The 23,525-nt window shown below is 43.6% G+C and overlaps 1 protein-coding gene and 1 long non-coding RNA gene across 3 annotated transcripts in view; one reads left to right on the plus strand and one right to left on the minus strand.

Annotated features, from left to right (window-relative positions):
* WTIP (WT1 interacting protein) overlaps positions 1-23,525 on the minus strand; it is a 62,471-nt gene that overhangs the window by 19,422 nt on the left and 19,524 nt on the right. Inside the window, exons 2-3 of one of the 2 annotated variants that reach the window (XR_014567268.1) lie at positions 21,688-21,789; positions 1,432-1,503 (exon numbers count right to left, since the gene is read on the minus strand). Coding sequence is in view for 1 of the 2 variants with exons in the window: in XM_083751447.1 (XP_083607573.1) it covers positions 1,436-1,503; positions 21,688-21,789 (170 nt within the window). In the remaining variant the exon portion in view is untranslated. The remainder of the gene's footprint in view (positions 1-1,431; positions 1,504-21,687; positions 21,790-23,525) is intronic. The other variant, XM_083751447.1, reaches the window with a different exon arrangement.
* Positions 4,999-8,832, plus strand: LOC310850301. The gene is made up of 3 exons (XR_014567290.1): positions 4,999-5,065; positions 5,592-5,693; positions 8,257-8,832. It is a non-coding gene; the product is annotated as an uncharacterized lncRNA (long non-coding RNA).

The following is a 23,525-nucleotide window of genomic DNA, read 5'->3' on the forward strand; positions in this document are numbered from 1 at the left end:
TCCAGCTCCTGCCATGGACCTCACTGCCAGACACTCTGTCTGCTTCAGTACAGTGTGGAAAACATCTCCTCAATCTTTTGCCAGTATCAACAGTGAGTTATTTGGCTTTTCTTTAACCTGGTATTTGAAGGCAAGTGGGTGGAGAGCACCCAAGTTGTTCCTGATTAAAAATAGCAAGCCATATTTCCTTTGCCTCTAATTACGCTGCAATTTATCGACAAAATGGAGGAAGAATGTCTAGTTGGGATTATTTATGAGAGCAGAAGGCAGATGGGATTCTTTTCCCTCTCTAATGAAAGAATGGTCCCCTTGCTGAATGCCAGGCCTGGTCCAACTGCCTAAGCAGCCACAACAGGCAATAGCAGCCACGTTCATATATGACACTAAGCTAATGAGTTGTTCCACATTCAACGAAACAGCAGTTTCTTTTAGCAAAGCATGGCTTGTTTTCCATTGGCCTGTTCTTCACTGCCCACCTGATATCTCAAATACCTTTGCAGCACTCTAATACAGCCATCACCCGTTCCCATCCCAAAGCTGGAAGCAGGATGAGGGCTACATGCAGTCAGTCATAGACTGTTTGCAGACGCCAAAGCCAAGAAGCAAGACAAACAATCTTTGTGCTCCAAGTTATCTGTTTGTTTCTGCATTAATAATCCACCAGAAGGCCAAGAGTTACAAGGGACACAAGCACAATTCAGTCCAAAAGAGCAGCAGCAATAATTATAAACACAAAATCCATTAATGGTTGTACAACACACATTTCCTAAAAGGTGATTGGTCTTATTTACCATGCAGTTGATTCAGCCCATGTTCTGTGACAGGAGAAAGGTAATATTCACTAATCATGTGGTCTACAAAGAGAATAGGGGTGGTGCTGGAGGGTGGCGAGGCTAGGCATTTCCCACTTGGGGGGGCCGACTGCTCTCCCATTCCCACTTTGCAAAATAGTATTCAATAAGATGAGGTGCAGCCTTGCACTGATGGTATAGTGCCCGAGGGCCCCCAAAATGCAGAAACCCAGAATGAAACGGAGGGAAAAGACATTCCAAGGGAGAGGTTGTTGGACTAGCCCAAGGTCAGGATGGCAGATGTGGGGATGTTGCATCATCGCTGAGAGCAGCCTACTCGCCAGATTCTGGAATTCTTGTCATTATTGTTTGCTTTTCTGTATACACCATAATTGCTGCTTAAATAAAACGGTTACTCATCTGTCAATTTGCAAATTTTCCTTTGCTTGTGCTAAGCTCCCCACCGTTGGGGCTCACAGTGATGACAGACAAACGGAAGTTTCACAGGCTTCCCCTTTTGTTATGACTGGCATCCACCCTCCTAACCACAGATGTCTGAGCTAAGGGCTGCCATATTTTGTCATTTCCCTCCCCTGCTCCCCCATTGCCAAAAAAGACACAGAAAGCCCTAAAATCTTACTTACTAGGAAGTCTTCTTCACAGTAGACTTTTCCATTGACGTTGTAGAAGGCTTTCCCTCGTAATCTTCTTCCTGTTAAAAAGATTGCACAGTCAGAGCCACAATACCCCAACTTAGAAGTTGTTAGAAATAAGGAACAGAAATGGAGATGAGAGACAATTTTATGGATGACATTCTCTAGAATATCTTAGGGGGAAAAGCCCCAATTAGTGCAACTGCAGAGATAATTTATTCAATGTCGTTGCTTCAGTGGTAACCATGGGGCACTTCCATTTATCTAGGGCAGGGCTCCCCAAACTTTTAGGGCGCAGGAGTACATTTTGACATCAAAGAAACTTTTGTGAGCACAACAAAGTACCAGTTTCACAGAAAAGAAATGGGAAATGCTCAGACCTCCCACCACCACCACCAAAGAAAAGAAAAACCAGGCAAAACCATTCATATACATATTACAAGTAAAACACGGGGGGGGGGGAGCAGGCCCCTCCCCACCTCCAAAGCAACATTTCCTTTTTTTTTATAATAATTTTTATTGTTATATATTTTATAAAATTCCATCCAATTTTTCGTTTAAACCCGCCTACAACAAATCTTAGTTATTTTTGACTTCCTTCAGCGTCTCTGACAATCATCCATGGTTATACCTTTAATACACATTCCCTTTTTTCATATTGCCATTTTTCCTCCTTACTCCCATTATTTCTAATAAACAATACTTGTTTTCTTTTTTTTAGTGCCTCTTTTAGCGTTGTATTCACGCCACATATATTTTTCAGATAATCCACAAATTTCCCCCAGTCTTCGATGAACTTTTGATCTTTAGTATATCTGATTTTCCCAGTTAATTTATCCAGTTCTGCATAGTCTGTCATTTTTAGTCTCCATTCTTCTATCGTCGGTATTTCCTCTTGTTTCCACCTCTGGGCTAACAGGATTCTGGCTGCCGTTACCACGTACTGGAAAAGCTTGCAGTCCTTTCTTCTAATGTCCTTTCCTACCATACCTAAGAGAAAAGCTTCGGGTTTTTTCACAAAAGTATATCTTAACATTTTTTTCAACTCGTTGTATATCGTTTCCCAAAAGCTTTTCACTTTCTTACATTCCCACCACTGATGAAAGAATGTCCCTTCCTTATCTTTACACTTCCAACATTTGTTATCAACCTTATACATCTTTGCTAATTTTACAGGTGTCATATACCATCTATAAAACATTTTCATCACATTCTCCTTCAGTGTAATACAAGCCATAAATTTTAAATGCTCTTTCCACAGTTTTTCCCAATCTTCAAATTGAATATTATACCCAAAATCCTTTGCCCACTGTATCATTACCGATTTAACCTCTTCATCTTTCGTATTCCATTCCAGCAATATCTTATACATTTTTGACAAAGTTTTATACTCATTATTTATAATGTCCTTTTGGAAACTTGATTCTTTTTCTACATAACCTTTTTCCTTCAAATCCTTTTTGAATATTTCGTTTACCTGATAATGATGTAGCCAATCATAAACTAAATCTTTGACTTGTTCATATGGCTTCACTTTCCATTTTCCTCCTTCGTTAATTATCAGTTCCCCGTAGGTGGCCCATTTATTTCTCATATTAATCTTCTTCCCACTTATTACCTCTAACGGGGACAGCCAATGTGGAACTTTTGGTTCCAATATGTTTTTGTATCTCTCCCAAACCTCTATTAAAGAACCTCTGAAGATGTGGTTTCCAAATCCTTTATGAACCCTCTTTTTGTCACACCAGAGGTACGCGTGCCACCCAAATCTGTTATCAAATCCTTCAAGATCTAACAATTCATTATTTTCTAACTTTATCCATTCTTTTAACCAACAAAGGCAGGCTGCTTCATAATACAGTCTCATATCTGGCAGGGCGAAGCCTCCTCTTTCTTTTACATCTGTCAATAATTTAAATTTTATTCTGGGCTTCTTCCCCTGCCAGATATACCTTGAGATCACTTTTTGCCATTCTTTAAAAATTCCTATACCCTTTAGTATGGGTATAGTCTGAAATAAAAATAACATCTTTGGGAGCACCGTCATTTTTATCGTGGAAATTCTTCCCCAGAATGATAATTTCATTCTGGCCCACACCTCCAGGTCCTTCTTTATTCCCTTCCAAACCGGGATATAATTATTTTGGTATAAATCAATATTCTTGGCTGTTACCCAAATTCCCAGATATTTAACTTTTTTCGCCACCTCTATCTCTGTTCGATGTTGCATTAATTCAATCATGTTTGAGTCCATATTTTTTACAATCATTTTTGTCTTCCTTTTATTCAGTCTGAATCCTGCCACCGTACCAAATTTGTCCATCTCATCCAATACCTCCTCAATGCTTTCTATTGGTTCTTCCATAGTCAGTACCAAATCGTCGGCAAAGGCTTTAACCGTATACTCATTTTGACCTACTGTTACCCCTTTTATTTTCTTATTTTGTCTGATTGCATTTAAAAGGACTTCCAGAACCGTTATGAATAACAATGGCGAAAGTGGACAACCTTGCCTTGTTCCTTTAGATATTTTTATATCTTCAGTAATTACATTATTCACTATTAATTTTGCTCTTTGTTCTGTATAGATTGCCTTTATGCCATTGAAGAACTCTTGACCAACCTCCATATGTTCCAGATTTTTCAGCATAAATTCCCAAATTATGTTATCAAAGGCATTTTCTGCGTCCACAAACATTAGAATCGCTGGTTTATCACACCTATCAGACAGATATTCTATTACATTAATTATATTTCTTATGTTATCTCTCAATTGTCTGCCTGGTAGGAAACCTGCTTGATCTTTGTGGATAATCTTTATTAATATCTTTTTCAATCTCTTCGCTAGAATTCCTGCAAAGATCTTATAGTCTGTATTCAAAAGTGAGATAGGCCTGTAGTTTTTAACTTGAGTTAAATCAGAGTCTTGTTTTGGGATTAATGTTATATATGCTTCTTTCCACGCAACATTTCCAATCTAACATGCAAAACACTCACTCAATTTTAGAAATAAAAATTGGGATGCAGCAGGGGCCCTTGGCAGGTAACAAGCTCTTGAAGGTATTGGGATGACCACGGGGGTCACATTAGGAACCACAGATCTAGGAAATGATGAAGTCCATTTATTTGGGTTTAAATCACTGCTTATTTGGGGATTAATGCATTAGTGAATGATCCTGTTCATTCACCCCCTTATTGCAGAGTCACACAGAGATATCGCTCAGTGTGAACACATCCTTGAAAGTTATTGGTGTTATTAGTAGTGATGATGCGGGGCTTTTGCATTTTTCCACAGAAATGTTTTGTATTTCTCAAAAAAAATGTGTTGCTTTGCAAAACTACTTAAGAGCATAATGAATACAATCCCAGCCAAACTCTGCTTTTTTCAAAGATTTAAAACAGGACACTTTCAAAATGACTGCCCCTACCAAGGGTTGGTAAAGATTTTGCACACTTGAAAAATTCCAGATGAATGCAACTGTGATATCAAAATATACAGAAAGGGTCAACATACAGGGGACCTTGGTCTCCATCTATGCTTTCTTTTCATCTTTCTCAGGTATTGGGAGAGACACTTCAGTAATCTGCAATGGCTAATGATCAATACAACATAACACGAAAGTAAGATCTTCCAAGGACACTTCTGTTCACATGCCTCGGAGAAAGGCTTGTTTTTTTTATTAGTTGTTTTGTAAATTTTTGTTGCTGGATTAAAAAATAATAATCTCAAGACAAACAACAGAAGCAGTGGGTGTGTAAACTAAAACCCAAAATACACGTAATCTAAAACATTATAATCTATGCAACTGCTCCTGAGCCTGAACTTTAGAAAGACACAGAAAAGCTTCTGGGCCTGCAACTGCCCCCTTTCTCCAACACCCACCACAAGCAAGGGAGGCAGGAAAGGAGGGCTCCCCCCCCTTTCTTGAGATGACACAGAAGCCCTAATTTTGCATCCAAGTGCAACAGCTTCCAAAAGCCTTTTGTTGTCATCTTGTACTCTGCAATCCTCTGCCAACTATCACAGAAGCCGCTGGAATTTGGGCTACATCAAAGACTATTTTCAGGGGCAGGGGGGGGAGAAGGGAGATGGAAGGGCTGGCTTTGGCATCCCTCTCACTCACTTAAAAATGGCTCCTTTTCCCAGGCTCTGCCATGCCCTTCAGCACGAACAGCTTGTACTAGCTTGTTCAGAATCTACACCCAGATGGAGGCCAGCAGCGAGCAAGAGCTAACCTGCAAGTCAATGGTAAAAGAAAGAAAGAAATTTTGGGGTAGGATGGGGGAGTAACCTGTTTTGTTTTGTTCTTTTTAATGCACAAAGGTGACATGCTTGCATCAGGCATTAATTAACTTGGAAGAACCACGGACACCCCATGTTTCACAATCAAGAGATAATTCAGACATTTGTCAGGTGCATGGGCTTTGACACAGGAAGTAAATTAAAACTTCTGATGAGAAGTCTCAGTGTTTGCATCCTCTTCCACCGTTGACATTAGGGTTCAAACAGCTTCTTGGAGCCAGGGACCCATCCTTGTACACTTATGCCAGCCTTCCCCAACCTGATGCCCTCCAGATGTTTTGGACTACAACTGCCTAGCTAGGGATGGTTGACAGGAGCCCCATGGAGACATCCTGGTGGGATTGGTCAGAAGGGGAGGAAGAATGGGGCAAGGATGTAGAAGGAGATTCTCCCTTCTTTCTACAGCTTCAATTTACTGAAACTCACGCTCATGCATTCTGGATGAAAAAAAAGAACAACCCAGTCAGAATCTCTGAATGAACATTCTCCCTTGATGAGAAAGTGAAGGAAGTGGAATCAACCCAGCCCTTGCCAACCTGCCACCGTCCAGATGTTCCAAAACATCTGGAGGGCACCAGGTTGGCAAATTCTGTCTCAGCCAATCCTTTTGCCAAAAAGGAATTCATGCAGTTGACTAAAATTAAGGCATCTAATAAACAAGACAGAACAGGTATTTCTGCCAGTGGATTTTTACTTTAAAACTTTAGGAATTGAAGCTGAAGACACCTATTCCATTCACTGTACAGTTGGCTACATGCTGGCAATAAAAAGAATTTTAATCCATAACAGAACATGTAAAGAGGGGAGGCAGAATTTGCTGCTCACTCTCCTGATGCAAAATAGGTATTTGCTGGTGTCCATGATTAAGGGGTCTGGAAACCTCCAAGGCCATATCAGTATAATGGAGCAGGAAGTATGCAGTCTTTTAAGGAAACTGGCAGGTTCTTTATGCTCTCAGCCTACAAAGCAAGTTTCTAACCCACATGGGATTCAGAGAAAAATCTGAGAATGTAAGTTGTTGTTTTTTTGCTGATAAAAAACCATGCACAACTGAAAACAGAGAATTTTTGCGGTCCGGCTTTCTAAATACATGCCCTGGGTTCCTAGACCATCCTGCCCTGATTCCATTCCCCTCACTTTTCCATAACCTTCAATACTTTTCTGAGTGTCTTCCAGGAAATCCCCACTAAACTCCTACACCTGGGGAAAAAAGTAAAATGGCCTCCATAGAAGGCTGCTAGAGCAATTCATCTGCAAATTGCATGAAACACACATATATGAAGTACGTTAATGCAGATTTTCTCAATTTGCATGAGACGCCCTAGATGGTAGGATGGTGGGTACTTCGTACTGTCCTAAAGCCTCCAGGTGTCAAATTCAGTTTTAGAAGTTCAAATTCAGAAGTTTAGAAGAAGTTCAGCAACTTGGTCTCAATTACTTGAAGTAGCCCTGGAAACAAGTCCACAGAAGAGTCCACAAGAGTCTTATCATAGGTGAGCAAGTATTTATAAGTGTATATTCAAAGATCTCAAAACATTCCTTGTCACAATACACTGTCTGCCGGTATCAGAGCCTAAATCTGTCAGGAATTCTGTGAAAGTGGTAATTTTCACCAGGAATTTCTACAACTGCAGAATTGCCTCTTTATAAGGCAGATGCCACAAACCTGCAGCAGTCTCCTGGCAAGGGATATAGTGTCACAACATGAAATACATTTTCCCTTACTCTTTGCAGCAGGATTTTCTTGGGACCTTCACCTCAGGAGTATTTCCCTAACACAAGGCTTCCTTCCTTCCTCCTCTTGTGGTTTTACCTGGATAGAACCCTCTGGCACAGCAACCTGGTTGGACTAGTTTTCAGAAATGCCCAGGATGTGGCTCTCCATTTCACACCTGCCCATGCACTTGGAGAACAATAGCTCATTTTGCAATGCCAGGCTGCAAAATTCCATTCAAGACTGGCACAGGCAAAGAGGGATCCTTATAGGACTATTAAGAAGTGCTTTAAAAATGCATCATTGTGCTGTTAAATCATGAGTTGCTCATCACATACAACAGCTTATTAAGAGGCAAAAATGTGTAATTATCAGGCATGGGACTACGGTTATAGCTGCCCCGTTGGGGACTCAGGAGTTTATCATCTGGAAGGTTAGAAGCATTCATCAGCTGTTGAACCCACATTCCAAATCACATCTGCAGCAACAAAGCAGTCCCACTCTCCTTTCAACAAGATGCAGTGCAGTAGTAAATGCAAAAACATCTGAAGGGCCCCAGCTTTAGGATGACTTAGGGTACCCCTAGTATGGTGTAGTGGTTAAAGTGTCAAACTTTACCCTGGGAGCCCAGGCTAAAAAACCCCACTCAGCTATGAATCTCACTGGTAGCAACACCTCAACACCTTCCACATGCATCAGGAGGATTTTGGGAATCACACGGCAGGGCAGAATTTCCAAAAAAGATATGCTCTCCCAAGCCCACATTCCCAACATGTTCACACTCTTTTGTTTCAGCGACATCTACACTGGCTTGGTAATGTTCACAGAATGGAAGATGGCAGGATCCCCAAGGAAATGCTCCACAGGGAACACCAGGCCCATTGGTAGAACAACTCCGTGATACAAAGATGCCTGCAAACATGACATGAAGGCTGGCAATATCAACCCCGCCATGTGAGAATCCCTTGCAGACAACCGCAGGGCTTGAAAACAGTCAAGCTGTGTATCTATAGCAGTGAGCAGTTATAGAGGAATGACCGCTGGGAGGAACTTGGATGGAAGAATTTCCATGGTGCATCTGCAGCAGCACAACCGGTCACCTTCATTTGTCTCAGCTGCAACAAAACATGTCTCTCCCACATCAGTCTCTACAGGCACAGCAACCTTTGACTTCATCTCCAAAGGCGTAATCCTCCATTGTCTCCCAAGACAGATGGATGCCAACCAAGAATTTTAGTTTCTGCTGACTCTTCCTCTCCTCCTCCCAACTTTCTAAATGTGAACATGAAAGTAGTGGGAGGAGGGAATCAAACGCCATTCTCCTTCCAAAATAAGTGTATTTGCTTTCAATCCCATGAATTTTAAGGGTGTCTGAGTAAGCCTTTTAGGATGCAGACAGAATTCAAAGTATTTCAGTAATGGTTCATATAGGGAGAATATTCCCAGCATTCCTTACTCCTTTAACCTCAGGAATAACATTTTTTGAGTGTGGGAAAGAAAAGTAAGAGGATTCTCGTGTTGCCTCTGGTTCTCCAGGGTGAGCCCAGACAGGAAATTGCGGCCCTAACAGGCTTCATAAGATGGCTAAGGAAATTCCATGCCCTACACAAAGAATCAAACCAACTTCATTCCACATTTGAGACTTCTGTAGGGAACCTTTCAAGCATCTCTCCAGATTTGGAAGGCTGAGGAGACCTCCTTTGGGTGGCTTCACAGGGCAGGAAGGAGTTGCTACTCTCTAGCATATTTACACAACCACCACATGTTGATCAGGGTTCCCTCTGCCTCGTGGCACTTCCAGAATAAATTAGACCTTTTTAAAATAAATTTTCACTAATTTGCTGGGTGTCAAGTACACCAGTACATCATCTTTTGTAGGTTTTCCTTAATAAGATAACAGGCAGAGAAATTCATGGTTTCCCCCCATAATTTTTCCAATGAGGAGAATTCTATGTTGTAACCAATATCTATGGCCCATTTTGTCATTGTCACCTTTACCATCTCATCTTTGGTCTCCCACTCCAGTAGCAGTTTATAAATTTTCAAGATTAATTTATTACCCTTTCCTATTGCAATTTTTTCAAATTCTGAACTCATTTCCGCAAATACCTTTTCCTTATTGTCTCTTTTATATAACTCGTTCACCTGAAAGTACTGAAATCAATCTACAGTATGATCCAAAATCTCTTCTCTCTCCTCCTTCTCTAAACTCTGTAAGGTGTCCCACTTCTCATCCATGTTCAACCTTTTCACTGAGACCACCTCAGTTGGTGATATCCATCTTGGGGGTTTTCTCTCTAAAAGATCTATGTGTCTCTGCCAAACCATGTATGTACTTCTACGTATGACATGGTTTTGGAAACCTTTGGGCACCCTTGATTTGTCATAATGCAGATATGCATGCCATCCAAAGCATAGATCAAAACGTTCTAAGTCTAAAAGATTGGTATCTCTTAGCTCCATCCATTCTTTCATCCAGTAGATGCAAACTGCCTCGTAATAAAGTCAGAGGTCTGGAAGGGCAAAACTCCCTCTTTCTCTTATGTCTGTCAGATTTTTATACTTAATTCAGGGTTTCTTTGTTTGTTTGTTTCTTTGTTTGTTTAAAAAACTGTTAGCCCTGGCTTAGGTGGTGGTTAGAGAACTGGGGTTTCATTACAGGAAGCAAAATACCTCAGACCATCACTGTGTATCATTACAGCCCATAAGGATTAGAAACTTGCTTATTACAATGAAAGCAGAGATTCTCCAAAAGCTGAATTCTGCACCTATAATTACACTGTATTGCTGGGCTCCTGCGGAACGGCAGCACACACAATGCCCTGTTGAGATGCCTTGCCTACAGCACCTCATGTAAGCTGAGCAGATTCTTAGAACAGATGGAAGTGGCAGTTCAAAACATCTGAAGCAGGGGTCGGCAAGGTTTACCTCGCCTGAGCCAGTTCACTCCAGCAGAGATCTCTCCGTGGGCTGGACTGCGCACTCGCCCATGATTTCCGGCATCTGCGCCTGCACAGACGCGATTTCCAGCGTTGCAGAAGCGAGTCCCCGCACCGCACTGGTTTGGCGTAGTGTGTGGGAACTTGTTGAGCAGGCGGCTTGGTTCGGGGGTGGCTCGTGGGCCAGTTAAACGACCCCCATGGGCCTTAGGACGTCTACCCCTGATATGAAGAGAAAAAGGTTGGCAGAGGTTGTTCTAGAATATGCAGGGATTCCAGGGAAAGGTGGAAAAGCTCCAAAAGGTAAGGAAGTTTGAAAGCTAAGCTCTAGCTGAAGGAACCAGTCAACAGGGAGGTCTGCCCTACAACCAAGATATCTGCAGGAAGCAAGTCTCCTTGTATATATTCAACTCCCCACCCCCACCAAAAAACCTTCCCAGTACTAGAAACAAAGGTTGAGAGAGAATTAATTCTGTGCCAAAATTCCTCTCAAAATGAGATACTGCACCTTGGCAGGAGTTGCTATTCACAGGTTGCATCCGTGTTGGAAACCCAAATCACTAAGTGGATACCACAGGTCTGGCTTCACCAATTTATATTCTCCGTAGTGGGATCCCAAACACAGAATCCCTTTTGCACCTGCACTCCCTTTTGACTAGGAGGAATGCAGGATCAGATCCCCAAACATACATGTTCTGTTATGCTAAGGTTCCTGTGGCTCCACTCCAGAGGGAACAAACATACCTTTACTTATTTTTTTCTTAAAAGGAATTGTAGTTTCAACTAACAAGCCAGAAAAAGCTGAAAAGACCTTTTGTTACGGAGGGCAAAAACGTCTGGAGTATAATTGTACAAACACTCTCACATTTTCTGGACTAAAACTGATTGCATTCTAGTCCGTCCTTCCCGCCCCCAAATGCATCAAAAGACACTGAAATATTTTAGAATTCTTTGCTGCTGCCTAATAAAGATGGAACTGGAGGCAAAGTCGCTATTTAAAAACAAAATGAAATAAAGCTCCAAGAGCAGCTGAATCCCAGGAATAATTTTGCAAAGACAGGGAACAATCCACCAACAGTTTTTCCCTCATAAGCCCCACAAATGGAGGGGCGTAACACACGTAACTCTCTTTCCTTTCAAACAGACCCTATTGCAGTAGAAGGAGTGTCTCCAATATTTGCCGGAGATCCTTTAAAGAAAGACTAACACAGAAAATGGGGCAATACAAAACAAAAATCTCACAGCGCTATTTTTCAGGGAGCTTGCATATATTTAGTTACTAAAACTATTAGGATGCAAATCTCAAAATGTGCAAGCCTTCACTTAGCCAATAAATACAGAAACTGGCATACATTGTCCTTGCATAATAAAAGGCTCGCTGGTAAAATAGCAGGAGCTCTACGTAAATAAGCAACATTCTTCTTGGCTGAGGTCACTGACTCACTCTATTCTACTTCACCCCAGTCTGGAATCTGACAATTTAAGTATGGGAGAGGGAGGCACTGCCACTCTTCAGCCCCCTCCCCGTACACACACAGACACACACACACACACACAGCGGATTTCATTTTAAATGCAGTTTTAAATTTTAAAGAGAGGCATCCTATGACAGTAGCAAGACACAAATATTTTAGTTACAGATAGGTAGCCGTGTTGGTCTGCCATAGTCAAAACAAAAAAAATTCCTTCCAGTAGCACCTTAAAGACCAACTAAGTCAGTTCTTGGTATGAGCTTTCGTGTGCATGCACACTTCTTCAGATACACAGTGGAAGGAATTTTTTTTGTTTTTACAAATATTTTAATTAGGGATATGAAAGGCTTGTGAAATTATCCTAAAAAGACAAAGGAAATGCCACTCACAATTCAAAGTTTAGGAAAATGTGTCCATGTTGTGTATGTGTAGATTGGTACCTCAAATGTACTATGTTTACTGTATATTTTATCTATATTCATGAGATAAAGTACGACCAGTTAGAATTTCTTTTAGAAATCCGTTGGCTGCATTGCACACTATCAACAAGCACAGGGGCTGTATGTCGGCAACAGAATATGGCCTTGGGCCCAAGTTTAGCTTCTTGGGAAACTCAACTATTATTTATTTTTATTGTTATTTTAAGAAAAGCATGTTTTTAGATTTTGGACCTCTGAAAATGCACTTGAAAGTATATGAGCAGGACGAGGAGGCTGAATATGAGTGCTTTGAATAGGAAACATTTTCTGAGCACATACAGGGCAGGATTCTGCCCAAAATGTATTTACCTTGGTACCTTGGTTTACAACCATAACCCGTTCCAGAGATCTGTTTGTAAACCAAAACAGGTTGAACCCAAGGCACGCTTTCGCCAATGGGGCCTCCCAAAAAAATTTGTTCGTAATCCCCCCCCCCCCCAAAATGGGTTGTAATCCAAAAGAAGTTTGCAAGCTGGGACACACACTTCCGGGTTTGACGTGTTTGTATTCCAAAATGTATGCAAACCAGACTGTTTGCAAACCAAGGTACCACTGTATTAATTTGAAAATGTACAGAATATTCCAAGGTGACTTTCCAGATACAATAAAATCAGTTAATGAATATCTATAAAACATAACTAAAAGCATCAGTAAAGCATCAGTAGATATTGGTTGGTTTAAATAAAAGTTCATGATGAGCAGTCCTGCCTAAGTGGTAAAGGTAAAGGGGCCCCTGACCATTAGGTCCAGTTGTGGCCGACTCTGGGGTTGTCGCGCTCATCTCGCTTTACTGGCCAAGGGAGCCGACGTACAGCTTCTGGGTCATGTGGCCAGAATGACTAAGCCACTTCTGCTGAACCAGAGCAGTGCACGGAAATGCCGTTTACCTTCCAAAAAGAAGGGAGGGGTGGTTCCTGACAAATCTCTACAGGCAGCGAGTTCCACAGGGCAGCAGGGACTGTTACCCTAAAGACTCAGTCCCTAGCGAAGGCCAACTGAACCCCAAGGGCCAAAGTGCCCCATCAGAGGATCTCCGGGATTGAGGTGGAGGATCGAATGCAACAGAATACAGAGCAATTGCACTGAGAGGCTGTCATGACCAACAGACCTCAAACAACAGTGCCATCCCTCCCACTTCTAGGATGGCAACTCTCAAACTGCACTTTCAGCAAACACTGGAAACTACAGTGGTACCTCCGGTTGCGAATGGGATCCATTCCGGTGGACCGCTTCTGCGCATCAAAACCCAGAAAAATACTTCCGGGTTTGCTGCGCTCATATCCCGAAGTTTACATATCCAGAGGGAAATGTAAGCAGAGGTACGACTGTAATTGCTAATCCTACTATTGGAGCATAGTGGAGCTACTTGTTCAGTTCATATGGAGTGCCAGTGATGCTAGGCCCACATGAACTGAGTGGGCATCCTGAAGCCTCAAAAACATGCAGGGATGGCATGACAGAAACTTGGGGTCCCTCAGCCCAAATATATATAGAAAACATCCCTTAGAAAGTTGAGGGGGGTGGGGCAAGGCGAAATCACTACTTTAAGATAACATTTCTCTTATTAAAATTCTTTTTTTACTGAATTTATACCCCACCCTTCCTCCCCAAGGAGTCCAGGGTAGCAAACAGATACACAGTTTAAAAACAAAAGGAAAGTGGTGGTGCTTTTACAATCATGTCTCTGCTAACTAGCTTTCTGTTGAAATTCTCTCTCTCTCTCTCTCTCCTCTCTCTCTCTCTCTCTCTCTCTTTTTCTCTCTCCCCCTCATTGATTGAATTCATATATCGCCCTATACCCGGAGGTCTCATGGCGGTTCACAGAAAAGTTCACAATATATAAAATAAAAACAATAACCCAATAAAACAAAAAAATTCCTTCCAGTAGCACCTTAAAGACCAACTAAGTTAGTTCTTGGTATGAGCTTTCGTGTGCATGCACACTTCTTCAGATACACTGAAACAGAAGTCACCAGACCCTTCTATATAGTGAGAAGGTGGGGAGGGGTATTACTCAGAAGGGTGGTGGGTAATACCCCTCCCCACCTTCTCACTATATAGAAGGGTCTGGTGACTTCTGTTTCAGTGTATCTGAAGAAGTGTGCATGCACACGAAAGCTCATACCAAGAACTAACTTAGTTGGTCTTTAAGGTGCTACTGGAAGGAATTGTTTTGTTTTGACTATGGCAGACCAACACGGCTACCTATCTGTAACTAATAACCCAATAATGAGTATAAAGACTGAGATTTCTACCCAAAATATAAGGACAGTAGAGCCTAGAGCACAATATTTAAAGACGTCCAACAGCTCTTTATCCCATCGAAAGACATCAGTGCAACTCCCTGTTCCCTTTTCAAACGACACCAAATTAGATGAGGAATTTGGCGCCTCTGACATTTCCATGGCAACAACACATAAAGAACTCTATGTTGCTGACAATCTGGAGATATCCAGCACCAAATCTACATCTGGACCTTTGCCTAATGTTCCAAAAACTTATCAGAATGATCAGCCTTCTCTACTGTACTCCTGGCGAGACAGGATTGACAGATCTTCCGAATTTGAATCTGACTCTTTGTTGGCCAGTGATCCACATTTTATAACACATACCTCATTAATACTTCCACAGCCACAGATAGAACCAATAATCCTCCAATTAACCCAGGAGGGAAAGGGGGATTGACAGTTAATGAAACCCCATGGGACTGTCCCCCCCACTTGGGGTGCGGTTGGTTGGGTTTTATCTTCTAGGGATACTTACCCTATCAGACCTCCACCTCTTTCCCATACCATTTTGACCCATGAGTCCTGGCCCAAGGATGACTTGTTATTGAGGGGATGTTACCCATCTATTGGGGAGGCTAGTATGGGATCTGGGATTTCCACAATTGAAGGGCTAGGGAGGAATGGCGGTGGGGCTAGATATCTCTATCGGCGAAGGGTTTCGAGATGCAGTGATCCTCGTACCCCTTCCAATCTACGCCCCATCCCAAGGGATGAGGGTAGGAAGAGCAAGGATTACACACCTCCGACATTGGTGCTGTGCAATGCCAGGTCCATAGGCAACAAAACCGCCACCATGCGTGACTTTTTTGTCTCGCAGGGGATTGACCTGGCTTGCGTGACGGAGACCTGGGTACGGGAAGGCGAAGTAGTCTCCCTACATGAGATAACACCCCCAGGTTTCTCTATCCTCCATCAATCGCGGACTGTGGGTCAGGGGGGAGGAGTAGCGTTGTTATTCTGAGAGGATTGCTCTTTCAGAGCTCTGCCATCACCGGCGATCTCCGGCATTGAATGTGTTGGTCTCGTGTGGGGCACCAAGGAGAGCTTGGCTGTCTGGCTGGTGTACCGACCACCCAGCACACCTGCAGCCACCCTGTCAGACCTGCTGGAGGTGGTGGCAGGCTGGGCCTTGGAGTTCCCAAACCTACTGGTTTTGGGAGACTTCAATGTCCATGCCGATGCCGCTCCCTCCTCACAGGCTCTGGACCTAGTGACTTCCATGGCAACACTAGGGCTCTCCCAGGTTGTTTTGGGCCCTACCCATCAAGCAGGCCACACGCTGGATCTGATCTTTGGGGCTGGCATAGATGTGATCATGCTCCCTGCTGTGGAAGTGCCATGGTCTGATCACTACGCCCTGAAAGCCAAGATTGACTTCCCGCTCCTCCCTGGCTCGGGTGGCGAACCTATTTGGGCTCGTCCGCGAAAACTGATGGATCCTGATAGATTCTGACAAGCCTTGCGGAACCCTGCTCCTCCTGGCGACTCATTAGATGACCTTGTTGAGGCCTCAATAACCGGCTCTTGGCAGCCATTGATGAGATCGCACCTAAGCGCCCTCTGCGACCCCGTCGAAACCGGGCCCCTTGGTTTACTGAGGAGCTCCGGAAAATGAAGCAGGATCTCAGACGGCTAGAGCGAGTATGGCGACGGACTCGTGACGGAGCCTCAAGAACATCTTATAGGACGCTTATGAAAGCCTATGAGATGGCTATGAAAGCTGCTAAGAAATATTACTTTGCAGCTTCCATTGCATCCGCTAGCTCTCGCCCGGCACAACTTTTTAGAATAATTAGGTCAATAACGTCCTTAGGAGGACAATCAAATTTAAGCACAAATTCGACCCACAGCTGTGAGGCATTCGCGAGTTTTTTTGCGGATAAAGTCCTATTGCTCCGCCGTGACCTCCCTGCCAATTTAGATACAGTGACTGAACTGGAGGCCCCTCGAATGACTTCAGGTCCAGTGTTGGAGCATTTCGATCGGATAGATTCCTCCAAGTTAGTAGGCCCACCACCTGCCTCCTTGATCCGTGCCCGTCTTGGCTGATTAGGGAGTGTCCAGATGTTGCGCGGACCCCTCTGGTTGAAATTATCAATTTGTCCCTTGACACGGGGACATTCCCAGGGGAACTGAAGGAGGCAGTGGTGTGTCCACTCTTAAAAAAAACTTCATTAGATCCCTTAGACCTATCCAATTACCGCCCAGTTTCAAATCTTCCATACCTGGGTAAGATAATTGAGAGAGCGGTTGCTGAGCAGCTTGGTAGGTTTCTGGAGGAAACATCGGCATTAGATCCATTTCAGTCCGGTTTCCGTCCTGGTTTTGGGACGGAGACGGCTCTGGTTGCCTTAACAGACGATCTCCGTAGACAACTGGATCGAGGCAGGTCAGGACTGCTGATCCTTTTAGATTTGTCAGCAGCCTTTGACATGGTCGATCATGATCTTCTGGACCATCGCCTCGCAGACGTGGGGATACAGGGCATAGCCCGTAACTGGTTGTGCTCTTTTATCTCTGGTCGGGGACAGAGGGTGGCACTAGGGAGGGAAATGTCGTCGCGCCACTCCTTGGTGTGTGGAGTGCCGCAGGGCGCAATTCTCTCCCCGATGCTTTTTAACATCTTTATGCGCCCCCTTGCCCAGATTATCCGGAGCTTTGGGCTGGGCTGTCACCAATATGCTGATGACACTCAGCTCTATCTGCTGATGGATGACCACACCGACTCGGCCCCAAACACATTGACCAGATGCTTGGAAGCTGTGGCTGGATGGTTTCGTGGGAGCCGATTGAAACTAAATCCTTCGAAGACAGAGGTCCTATGGCTAGGTCGGGATGGCATGGGGATGAGGGACCAACTCCCTTCTCTTGCGGGGGCCCAATTAGTGCCATTGCCTTCCGTTAAGAGTTTGGGTGTAATCCTTGACGCCTCCCTTTCCATGGAGGCGCAGGTTACAGCAACAGCCAAGGCGACATTTTTCCACCTTCGCCGCATCAAGCAGTTGGTCCCTTACCTTTCCCGCCCTGACTTGGCCACAGTGATCCATGCGACAGTCATCTCCAGGCTTGACTACTGTAATTCGCTCTACGCGGGGCTGCCCTTGAAGCTGTCCCAGAAACTCCAGCGGGTACAGAATGCTGCAGCGAGGCTCCTCACGGGGTCTCTGCCATGGGAGCATATTCACCCAGTGCTTTTCAAGCTGCACTGGCTCCCGGTGGAGTACAGGGTCAGATTTAAGGTGCTGCTTTTGACCTTTAAAGCCCTTCACGGCCTAGGACCCTCGTACCTCCGGGACCGCCTCTCCTGGTATGCCCCACGGAGAGCCTCAAGGTCCATAAATAACAACACCCTAGTGGTCCCGGGCCCTAAGGAAGTTAGATTGGCTTCGACCAGAGCCAGGGCCTTTTCAACTCTGGCTCCGGCCTGGTGGAACGCTCTGCCTCATGAGACCAGGGCCCTGCAGGATCTGATTTCTTTCCGCAGGGCCTGTAAGACAGAGTTGTTCCGCCTGGCCTTTGGCTTGGAGCCAGTTTGATTCCCTCCCTCCCTCCCCCCCCTCTCTTTTTTCCCCTTCTTTTCCTTCTCCTCCTGAGATGAGGCTACATTTTAATATTTTAATGTTCCATTATTTTAATTGTTGTGTTTTATTTTTGTTTTTAAGTTTGTAATCATTCATCTTGTTTTTATTATTGCTTGTAAGCCGCTCTGAGCCCGGCCTTGGCTGGGGAGGGCGGGGTATAAATAAAAAATTATTATTATTATTATTATTATTATTATTATAACACATCCTCAAAAGAGCCACATTTTAAAAGAGTATAGGATGGCGCCTAAAGGTGTATAATTAATGTTCTTAAGGAGACTGTGGCCCTCTGAAACATTAAGCCAGAAATAACCATTTGTTCCATTTTGTGATTTCAAGAATGAACAGAAATAAAAACACTGCTATGCAGAGCTCAGGCCAAAAGCCAGGGTCAAGGAGTGCTCTTTCAGAGGTCCCCATGGGCAAGTCTCTGCAGCTAACTTTGGGCTAACTCATGGAGAAGGCGGAAGGGTGGCTGTTTGAGCAGGCCTTGCGCCAAGCCAGCCTCTCAGATCAGCCACTCAGCTGCAGCCACGTCCCGACATCAGTTCCAGTTCCCACAACCGCTTGACATAATGTGGGATTGTTTTTTTTAAGCATCCTAGGAATGTTAAAAATATATGATCAAGGCAGTGGGAAGTGGGAGGTCATGCTAGGGGGGGAGGGGGGCAAGAACCCACTCACTTGGGTAATTTTTGTATTTTCCATCTACCCTTTCATTAATAGTTAACACAGCATTGTTGGATGTGGAGAGAGAAGGGCCACAAATCACACCCAAGCAGACCCTCTGCCAGGGCATTATAAACAAAAAGTTCTGTAGCCATCCAGTAACAAATAAATATAGTAGTAAGTTTCATATGACTGCCCACTGACAAACGTTCCCTGGGGGGCTTGCAAATATTATGGTATCAAAAATGCAACACAATAGTTAAAATCAATAAAAAACAGTAAAAGACAGCAAAATATTTCCTTGTAACAGATACAGCATAAACTGATTACAGCTTTTGTTGAAACACAGTCATAACAGTTCAAGGTTAATTTTACTACAAAACCCTGCAGCAAGAAAAAACAGAATTCAGCCACCTGGTTGCTCAGGACCTTTAAAAATGTGGTAATTTATGACCCCTCCTTCCACCATGGAGCTTAGGGTGGTGTTCATGGCTCTCCCTATGCCCTCTCATTTTATCCTCCTAACAACCCTGTGAGGCAGGCTAGGCTGAAAGAGTGGCTGGCCCAAGATCACCTAGTGGGCTTCATGACAGACCTGGAGGATTTGAACTCAAGTCTCCCCAGTCCAAATCCCATACTCTAATCAAAACACAACACTAGCACAAACGTCTTAGGCAAACCGTTTGTCTACTATTGGCTTCAGGTATCAGAAAACTCACCCCTTTCCTTATTTTTCTTTCCTCTAGGAGGAATGTGTGTCATTCTTTTGGCTTTTCCACACACTATAGGACTTCCAATAACATTTTGATTAAGTTCCTCACCAAATATACACGAGTAAGCCCAGTGCTCATGGAATGTGCAGAGGTCCTACAACTCCCATCAGCCATAGCATCATATGGTCATGGTGACTGGGGCTAATGGAAGTTCTAGTTCAAAACAGCTGGAGCACACCAGGTTCACAAAGCCACACTGATCAAAACTAGGGAGATGTGTATGGTGGAGGCAATGTGCACAGGTGGCCTCAATTTATTAATTCGTTTACTAATTCACTCACTCACTCATTACAGATTTATCCATGCTCAGTAACAACTGCAATCTGGCAAATGAAAAAAGCATGCTTTAAAAAGTTAAAAATCACAAAATCCATGTACCGTAGCACCTCAGTTTAAGTATGTAAACAGCCCTTTTTACATACTTTTTGGTAGACGAATTCCGCAAAACCGGAAGTAGTGTTCCAGTTAGTGAACTTTACCTCGGTCTATGAATGGAAGCTGAACGGTAGAAGGGCACCGGTGATGGGAGGCCTCATTAGGGAAAGCGAACCTCGGTTTAAGAACGGCTTTGGTTTAAGAATGAACTTCCGGAATGGATTAAGTTCATAAACCGAGGTATCACTGTAAAACTGTATCAATAAGACGAGAGGGAGGATGGATTTTTAACTGTAAAAACTTCTTTAAATCTTTTTACCAAACAACACCCCTCCAACAAATCCACATAAATAAAATTCTTTTTTAGAAGCACTAACACTAAAACATCTGCTTTATTTTATGCCATCTTATTTTTATTTTTATTTTGCTGCTTATATGCTATGTTTTATTGCATGCCACTCTGAAATTGTTTTTTCCAATAAAAAGGGATAGAAATATTTTAAATAAATAAATACAGTCATTTTAAATCAGAGAAGTCTACAAACTATGGCAAGCAGCCATGCAAGTCCTACAAAGTTATACAACCACATTAGCAACCACCCAGCAAAATCCAACAGATTTTAAAAACAGAGTTTAAAAGGCCCGTGAAAATAAATATATATTTTTTCCTTGTGTCAAAGAGTCATTAAAATAGGTACTGGGACGACCCCTCTGCAGAAGGTACTCCAAACCTGAGAGGCTGCTCCTGAGAAGGCCCTTATCACCTTAAATATTCTCCAGTATCTGTGCAGGTAGATCTCATCTTAGGTTGATTTTATATGCATGATCACAGCTTTATGCCGATAACAGGAAAATAAATATATGGGATAAAAGAACAGGGAAACCCCGTGGAAGGGTCATCTGAGATCTCACAAAATCTCACAGGACCTCATTGGAGCCTTAGAGGACCTTCCAGAGTCCTCATGCAACTCAGAGGTGGTTTTAGGGTAGCATGATTGGTTCAACCGCACTGAATACTGCACTGTGGGGGTGCTACAACAATTCTGTAGCATGGAGAATGAGAGGGGGGGCAGGGAGAGAGTCAAATTTTAAGGTGCTGCTGAAATTTGAGAGCCCAAAGTCTGCTACTGCACAACATTCCCAGTTCCTGGTAAGCAAGGAGGGCAGTTTAAAAAAGCTCCCTGTCTTGCATGGGGGGCAAGGCCTGCCCAATGCAGGCTTTAGACATTTAGAGTTCCAGGACCCATTCTGGCTTTGCACGATTTTGCTTATATGCACAATAGCCAGGAATGCAACCCCTGCATATAATGAGACCTGCCTGGACACTTTGGAAACTTAGCAATAAAATTGAAGCGTCACTTTCCAGCTGAAATTTGACCACCACAGGTATTCTGCTCTACAGTGGGTTAAGCAGAGCACCAGTCGCCTCACTTCTGGTAAAATCACAGCATCACTACTTTTGCAATCCATTATAACCTGCAGATTCCCCCAAGTATTCCAAATTTCACCTTCATTTTACACATTTAGACCTTCGATTCATCAAAATGCCATGCACGCAGTGAAGGCACCCCAAGGGGCATGCCTCAAAATCCAACAGGGACACGAGTTAAGGCATTTTTTTGCAAGAGGCCATAAAAGCACGTGACTTACCACAAGAGCAGCATGTAAAGCAGTTGGTGTGGTAGAGGTTCCCCATGGCCTGGCAAGCCTGGCTGGCCCCGTATACCCCCTTTCCGCACTTGATACAAATGCCTATGGAGAAGAGAGAGAAGGAGAATTAGAACCCAATAGAAATCCAACTAACAGCTGCAGACGCCTGACCAGCAGGCACTACCAACCCATGAAGCCAGCTGTTCTTATTGCTCAATAGGTGCCAGGAGTTATTTATTTAATTGCATTTTGATCCCACCTTTTTTCTCCAAGGAGCTCAAGGTGGTAAACATGGTTCTCCCCTTCCTCATTTAATCCCCACAACAACCCTTTGAGGTAGGTTAAGCTAAGAGGCAGTGACCCAAGGCCCAAGGTCACCTAGGGTGCTTCATGGCCAAGTAGGGATTTGAACCCCTGTTTCTCCCAGGTCCTATTCCGACACTAACCACTCCATGAGTGCTCTCCAACCTTGGGTCCCCACAAGCTGTTGGAATACAACTCCTATCATTCCCAGCCAGTTTAGCCAGTGGTCAGAGATTATGGGAGTTGTAGTCCAACAACATATGGGGACCCAACACTGCACTATCCCACACAGGCTTTCAGTCATTTATTTCAGAATGGAACGTTGCAACTATTAAGTGCTAGAAACTGCTCCCTCCCCCCCTTGTTCCTTAAGAAGAAAAGAAAAGACAACACACACAAAAGCTAAATTCCCAAAAATTGAATTCTGAGAGGGGTAGCCAATGCCGCTAAAGACAGAATCAGGATTCCAGATGATCTTAAGAGATTGGAGAACTGGGCCCCAACTAACAAAATGAATTGCAATACGGACGAATGTAAGAATAAGATGGGGGACACCTCGCATGCCAGCAGTAAATGTGAAAAGGATCCAGAGGTTTAGTAGACCACAAGCTAATGTGAGTCAACCACGTGATGCAGCAGCAAAAAAAAAGCCAATGCTATTCTAGGGTACATCAACAGATGTAGTGTATAGTGTTCAGATCAAGGGAAATAATAGTACCACTCTCTTCTACCTTGGTCAGACCACACCTAGAATACTGTGTCCAATTCTGGGTGCCACAATTTAAGAAGGATGTTGACAATGGCTTCAAGTTACACAATATGGGATTCTGACATCAGGAAGACCTTTCTGCTGGGAAGAGCTGTTCTGACAGTGGACCCATGAGAGGTGGTGGACCCTACTTTCTTGGAGTTTTTAAAGCAAAGGTTGGATGGCCATCTGGCATATATGATCTATTTGCAGGGGGCTAGAGTCCCTTACAATTCTATGATTCATGGCTCAGCGTATCTGCTTAAAACAGAACTTGCACGCCACAGACATGGGGGAGTAGGGCTGAGCCATAGCTGTGTCATTTTGCAACACCATCTATCTATGTATGGAGCTTTTCAGGCTAACATAAACAAAGACATACTGGCCCTATCTTGAGATTCCAACTGTAGGAGAGGCCACTGACGGAATTAGCAGATGCAGCAAAGAGGGCTTGGTCTTCATTTCAGCTGAGGCTGAGGGACAAAGGTGTAGTCTGCCAAAAGAAGGATGGAAGAGATAGCTTTGAAGAAAGGTTGGAAGAACATGGATGTCCTGGGAGAAGTTCTAGGCGTAAGGGACACCAAGGGAGAGTCAGAATATTGAAGGAGAGGAGGGCATTTGCAGGAATATAAGGTAGAAATATTGGGGAAAGCATGACTGGGAAAAGCTACCAAGACACTGGTTGGTTCTGTTCCTTTCTGTAGGAGTGGTGGGCTTATTAGAAACAACCCATCTCAAGAAGCCAACAGATTCCCAAGAGCCCCTAGGGAGTTTCCATCAGGTATGG

This window comes from Podarcis gaigeae, assembly GCF_964106915.1.
Source record: "Podarcis gaigeae genome assembly, chromosome: 8".
NCBI lineage: Eukaryota > Metazoa > Chordata > Lepidosauria > Squamata > Lacertidae > Podarcis > Podarcis gaigeae.